The sequence below is a fragment of the Falco biarmicus genome, unplaced genomic scaffold (assembly GCF_023638135.1).
Source record: "Falco biarmicus isolate bFalBia1 unplaced genomic scaffold, bFalBia1.pri scaffold_36, whole genome shotgun sequence".
NCBI classification, from domain to species: domain Eukaryota; kingdom Metazoa; phylum Chordata; class Aves; order Falconiformes; family Falconidae; genus Falco; species Falco biarmicus.
The window spans coordinates 662,276-669,188 of NW_026611914.1; the positions used below are offsets into that span (position 1 = coordinate 662,276).

Genomic DNA, 6,913 nt, shown 5'->3' on the forward strand with positions numbered 1-6,913 from the left:
AATTGCTGTAGTTTCTCCCAGAGGTAGATCCGACTGGGGTTTAAAACTGTTTTTAATCGTATTCAGCTTAAACCCCATGCATTTCTGAATCTGGTTTTGAACACTGACATCCTTCTGGAGTAAACAGAAGCTGCTTGTTCTGCCTGTGGTCAGCAGTTGTTTTAGACTTACAGAAGGCTTGCTGAAAAATTGTTGGGTCTGCCATAGGTAAGTGGCGTGCTGATTCACCAGTATTGCTTCTGGTCACTGAATCCGTAATGTGTAGGCAATGCTCAGTATACTAAGAAAATGTATACTAACCATAGTAAAAGTTTACGATGCTTTGATCTGATGAGACAACAAACTCCTTTTTCAGCAAAATGGCTGTAATATGAAGATGGATTTTTTTAATTTTATTATAGAAGTGTGCACACTGGTGTGTGTTTCCCTATACAAATTTAAAAATAACTGATAAATCACTCAAAGGTTTTTTTCTGTATCTTGTACAACTGATACCATGCACAATGGAATGAAGTTAGAATTCTTTAAAAAGTTGAAAAGTACAGTAAAAATATGAACTCTGAAAACGTTTAACATTTTTTATGGTTTGAGTTGTCTCTGCAAGTTCATCATGTGGAATATCTACTTTTATATCAGTGCTTTTATTTCTCAAATACTCCGTTAAATCCCAGATCTTCTTTGAAACAAGAAGAAGAAAAGAGGCTCAGAGTAGAAGTGCTGTGTGAGAAAAGGAGAGAAGACCTCCGAAGGAAAGAAGATCAATGTTGTAAAGAGATGGAGGAGAAACAGAAACTTGAGTTACAGTCTAGGAATTTAGAAATGGAGTTAAGAACACTGAGAAAGCTCTTGAAACAGGTCTATTAAATAATGAATTAAACTCTTTGTCTTATTTTCTGCTTCTTTTCAATTGTATTCCAGTATGCCTAGAGAAGGAGGCGCTTTGTTCACGGAAGAGGCGTTGGATAACAGTTGTCAAATTTTGAGGACAGTAGAGTACAGTTGGTTCACAATTGGGCTGTTCTTTTTTTTTTTTTTTTGCTTTGCAGTTTATTATTCCTTTTTTCCTTTTTCAAAATTTAGGTTTCATTTGTATTTCAGGCAAAGCCTGACCTTTTTTTGAATTACTACAAAACATCCTGTATTTCGCCTTCTTAAATTTTCATAAGAAAATTTAAATTTATTTATTTATAGGTGGATTATCATAACGGTGGGGAATCAAAAATGTTTTCAAGTATGCAAGGGAGAATGGGAAGATGTATTGCTAGCTCTGTTTTTTCTTAAGATGCAAGCAGTTTTATTGTATTACTGTAGGTTGAAGAGGAACGTGATGAAACACAGAGACAGCTCTCTCAGGAAAAGAGGGCCAGAGCCCTTCAAGAAGGAATTTTGAACAACCACCTTGGGAGACAAAAGGAACTAGAAGAAGAGACAAGAAGATCTATCGGAAAAAATTCAGAGGTAAGCAGATTTTTTTTCTAATAAATTAAATTTCACCATGTTTGTTTTAAAGTCATAATAAATCTTACATAACTTTTTCTGTTTCTTGATGTTTATTTACTGTTTACCAGTGTAACTTATCTGGGTAAATACCTTTCTTGTTTTCTCTTATGTCTAAAAGTTCTGGAAAGCAGCATCACTCCTGTATGTACCTGAATTACTTGTGCAAGTCGGAAGCTAATAGAAGACACTATTTACACCGTTTCTTAACCTATCTGTTATTTTCCATTTCATAGACATTTTGTCATCGCTTTTTAGGCTTTCTAGCAGTGAAACACCTAGCTACCTATGGCAAGGTTGACCAGGAAGAAAGTTGTTTGACAGTGTTTGTGTTTCCATTGCTTTTATTTTTTAATTAGTTATTCCCTTATTGAACTTACTTCAAGTATGCCTTTCTTTGCCACCTCCACATCACTAAAATTTTATGATCGACTCTCAGCAATGAATTCAGCTCTCTGTAAGAGTTAGAGTAACTGGAGGAGAAAAAGCAATCATAAACACTGTATTAAAAAAGATCTTGAAAAGAGTTTACTGAATTTCCTAAAGAATGTGCAGTGCCTTGAAGCCTTTTTGTTCCTGGCTGTGCTGCCCAATAAATGTAGGGTGAATGTGTTTAAGTGGGAAAAAGTTATACATACAATAAAGAGGAAATATACAGGACTATTGCATTCCGGGGGTGATTGGGTCTTATAGCTAACTTTCAGTAATACAAAAGGATAAGTGTTCAGAAGACATTTGAGAAGGAAAATACCCTTTCTGGCCTTGTTTTTACCAGATCTGTAGCACAACTAATTCAACCTTAAAGGCAGTATTATAAAGGCATGCACATACAAGAAAGCGCTGTCATTTTAAAAGCTTTGGTTGCTGGTTTAAGGGGGGAAAAAACCGTAACTGTATATTTGGGATGTTCATTTAGGTTTTAAGGCTATGTTGCACTTCCGTTGGGTACATACGTTGTACATGTGCATGGGTTCACAGAGTAGCTTATTGCCTGAAACTTCATCTTTGAAGTCATGCTTCGGTACTAGAAATGTTAAAATGCAGTTTATTGCTGCAGGTTTTTTGTAGATTCATTTCCCAATTGGCTCTTTATTCATTTTCCCTGTCATTCAGGAATCCCGCACTGATAGAGAACAGGATCTGTTGTACAAGAATCAGTTACTACAAGATGAGATTGCTATGCTAAGGCTAGAACTCACTCAAGTAAGACTTAGGCACCAGGAGGAACAAGGAAAATATTTAAAGGAAAATGAGACCTTGAAAGAAAAAAATGAAGCTCTCAAAAAGGAACTTAAACTGCACAAGGAAGCATTAAGACAAATGTTTTTTCAGTTCAACGCGGAGCTGGACTTAGTAAAGAGAGAATCTGCAGTGCTGACTTCCAAACTTGAGCAGACAAACAAAAGCAAAGACAGACTAGAGACAGAAATTGAATCATTGCGTTCCTCCCTGAACGCTGCAGTTCAAGAACTTGAACTTCATTTGTCATCAGAAAGCAATGCTGAACGAAGATTTCCCAGAGAACGTGATGAATGCCTTTGCTTGCAAGTCGAGCTCCATCGTGACCTCTCTGGCGTGCAAGAAACCAACAAGAGCTTGTCTCTGCAGCTGTGTAAAGCTAAAAGCAAAGCTAATAGGCTAGAAAATGAGCTCCACCAGTTGAAGCAACTGCTCGGAGAAAAAGCTTTGCTTTTAGAAATGACAAAAAAGAATTAAGTCAAGGCCAGTGTCGGGCAAAGGAATGTGATCATGCTCGACAACTTGAGAAAGATCCAGTAAGCAAACTTGTAATAAAACAGGAGTCCCTGCAGGAGCGATTGGCCCAGCTCCAGAGTGAAAACCTTCTTACTCCATCAGCAATGGGAAGAGATGCAGAACAAGAGGATCATGAAAGAAAAAATAGCGGATTATGGGCAGGAGCGTTTTAAAGACATTTTCAACAAACTTAGAGCTGATACAGAAAAGCAAGTTTATCTAATAGAAGAGCGAAACAAGGATTTAAATGCCAAGCGTACTGATTTAAGGGAACAAGTCTTTAAATACGAGACTGACGTAGTAGAAAGACAGGTAAAGTATATGCGTAGAAAGAACAATTTAAAGTTTGTCCGTTCTTGAAATTAGTTTGTTCCTCCAATGTATCCGGTGCAAGTTACATGCATGGGACCAAAGAATACTCATTTGTTCTGGTTTGTTATGTTTCCCTCGGAATTGCGGAAAGTTTTGGCAACGGGGATATTAGTCCTCAGATCTAAGCAGAGAACAGAAAAAAGGTATCCAAGTCTAAGCTTTGATCAAGAAAGGTGATTCTTCTCTAGAACTTTTTTCCATCTATTTTCCTTAGTCCATGTTATGCCCTATAGAATAGTCTAAAGTATTTGATGGTTTTGATGTAAGTATTGCACAGATGACATGAATGAGAGTGGTATAAAAGGAGGAACCATCCAATACACGAGGGCTGAGAAATGAAGATGCAGAGAAGTGAAGTGGTTGGGGACAGATTTATATGAAGCTTCTATAGAGGGGAAAAAAGAGGTTCTCTGTAAGCTGCTATCAAGATTGAAGAGTATTAGTAATGTCCAGCTGTTGATTTCTGTATGTGTTTTGAGGGTTCTGAGGGGCCTGCCTGTTCCTCAAAGTTCATGTCAGACGGTGACCTTAAGCTTTCTCTTCTATGATGTGTAGCCACACTCCAGCAGTACTGTCAATCATTGTAAACTGTGACTTGCTTTGTATTCTTACTACCAAAATAATGGGTTCCTTTTGAAGATCATGTGAGAGAGTGTGTGTGTGTATATGTATATAGCTATATATATATATGAGCTATCCAGATTTTTGTAAACCTAATCTATCAGTATTTCTAAAACGAGCTGAGTAAGAAGACTACAAGAGGATGTGATTCAACATACCCTTAAAGTGTATCTCAAAGGAGCTTTCAGATATTTGTATTCATTTAATTGTATTTGTATAGTGAAGAAACAGAAGAAAGAACAATCTAACACAAAGTCCTGCCTTCAGTCACCGGAGTAATATTTGCAGTCAAACTGTGGCTCTTAGATCACAACAGATTTCTTTGGGTTTTGTTAGAAAAAAATACCCGATTGCAGTGTGTTCCTGTGTATTGTTCAAGGAAGAACAATACCTGAGCCTTTTTTATGTGTTAGGAAACAGGAATCCTCATGAACAGCTGCTGATAGTCAAAGGTGCTCAGCTGAGAAAGATGACGAGAGGTCATCATCTGTGCAGATGCCTGCTGGTGGCAGGCAAAATTTCATACTTTTGGGTTCAATCTAGACAGGTCTAACCGTATAACAAAATAAGTTAAAGGCGTATTTCATGTTCTTAGAACTTTCTTCATGCTAATTTAACTGTTTCGTTAGGGCATGTTTGGACAACTGCAGCAGGAGCTTGCTGCTGCACTTAAAAAGCAATCTATGCCAGAAGCTTCACTTGAAGTTACTACGCGCTACCACAGTGACCTGGAGAGAGACAAGCTGCGCTTGCAAAAGGAGTTGGAAAAAAAGGTGAAAACTAAGGTAGTTAATGTCTGTAACTATATGAATAAATCTGAGCGTAGCTGTTGAAAGCAGGAGCGAATGTTGTCCTTTTGCACCACCTTTTGCAGTGTTCTTACGAAAACTGAAGTATAGAGGGAACCAGAGGAGCTTTGCAGGAAAGCTGTAGGGTGATTCTGTGTGTGTGTGCATGTCATCTTATCCCCCAAAGTTGTAACCTCATCCTGTCGCTTCTAGAGTATTCCTTCTTCCCACCAGCTCCAGCTGCTGTTCTTGGTTATGATTCCTAAGGTGTGTTTTACACTCCACGCCAACCTTGGCCATAGGTCTTGGATGGGTGGAGGAGAGCTTAGGCCTGTTTCTGTGTAAGTTACTGCATTCTCCTGCGCTCTTGTCTTTTCCGGCCACCTTACTTTTTCTTCTGCCACTGTTGCTTTCACAGACGCAGAAGCAGAACATGCTGGCTCTGACATCCAAGGACTTGCACAGCACGTGGGAGGAGCACTTGAAGTCAAGATCCCACCTTGAAGAGCGCGTTGCTCAGCTGGACGAGGAGAAGGCTGAACTCTTGCAACAGGTGAGCCCAGAAAATTCTCCAGGCACCGAGCCAATACCCAGGAGAACCACGTGCACCTTCTGGTCAGGTTCTTACATATCATTGTTTTCTGTTATCCCTGCCATTCAGGCTGCGAGTACCTTATCGTTTGGGGGTCATGGAGGAAGCAAATAAAAGCTAGATGGGTATCCTTGTGTAAGTTCTGGAGTGGCTCTGTTGGGAAGAGTTCCCAGTGTGGTTTGCTATCAGTTGAGCACATCGAGCAAGGCCACAGTTCCCAGTTCTTCCTTGGATTTTGTGTGGTCATCTTCTGACCCCTTGGTTTCTGGGCAGGTTTAAAATGCTTGATGTTTCCAGTGCGTGTGTGGAGGAGCTGCTGTATGTTTTCAGCGTAGCGGGAGCTTAAAAGCCTTGCCGAAAAACATACTGAAGGAATGCTGGGTAAATGAACGAGTGCTTGGGAAACAAGCAGCGCCTGCCAGTTGCCAAGGGACAGCCTTCCCCTTTTCTCCTTTTCTGTAGAGGGAAAATGGAAGTACAAAGTCAAAACAGCTGCCAGCTCTCCTCTGGTGTGGCTGAGAAAACACCAAGAGGAGGAAAACCAGCATGTGGCTAAGTAAATGGCCACACAGAAGAGGTGGAGGTAATGGCCGAGGGGAATAAAATGTTGAAGAACTCCAAAAGATCAGATTCCTCCACAAGCCCCTGCCTGCTGGTTGCTGGAAGATCCCATGAAAGCTTTGGATGGATCCATGTTCTCCCATGAAGTGCATACCTACGTAATCCCTACTATGAGCAGAGGCACTGCCAAAAGTGTTCTCCAGCATCTTTTCCACCTGTTATGTCTAGAAGAGGATGGCCTTTGCTTCAGCGAGGGCATCTGTTTCTGTAGTTACGTATTGGTCTGTTTGATGTGAAACCTGAAGGGATGGAATATCCTCAGGAATTCCGTCCCGTGGCATTCTGTGGAACGTGGCTAACGGATAGAGACGTCCGGCAGCTTCTCTGTGGAGAGCGCTAGATGCACAGACTGTACGTAGGTATTTTTCCTGTGCTCTGTGTGTGTGATAAATCTTTCTTTTCTCTTTTGAAAGTGCGAGAGTGAAAGAAAGGAAGTGAAGAAGCTGGTAGAGTTGAAACGCCCAGCTGAACTACGTCTGGCCCAAGAAATGAAAAGAAACCTCGATCTGCAGAAAGACTGTAAGAGGGACGGCTTTTTAGCGTGGTGAAGAGGTATCCCTGCGTAGAAGTCATGTTTTATTAAACTTTAGTGTAAAAATAGGTGTACCTAACTGTGAGCAGATGCCGGCCTCGTGTTAGTTCTTGCAAGGTACTTCTGTACACCAGC

At 40.3% G+C, this 6,913-nt stretch overlaps 1 protein-coding gene across 1 annotated transcript; it reads left to right on the plus strand.

Annotated features, from left to right (window-relative positions):
- Positions 1 to 675: 675 nt before the first annotated feature.
- LOC130143511 (ankyrin repeat domain-containing protein 26-like) lies at positions 676 to 3,213 on the plus strand. Its single transcript, XM_056326189.1, has 3 exons — positions 676 to 855; positions 1,312 to 1,458; positions 2,611 to 3,213. Exons 1-3 carry the CDS (start codon positions 775 to 777, stop codon positions 3,211 to 3,213), a joined length of 831 nt encoding a protein of 276 aa, XP_056182164.1. The 5' UTR covers positions 676 to 774.
- Positions 3,214 to 6,913: the final 3,700 nt, after the last annotated feature.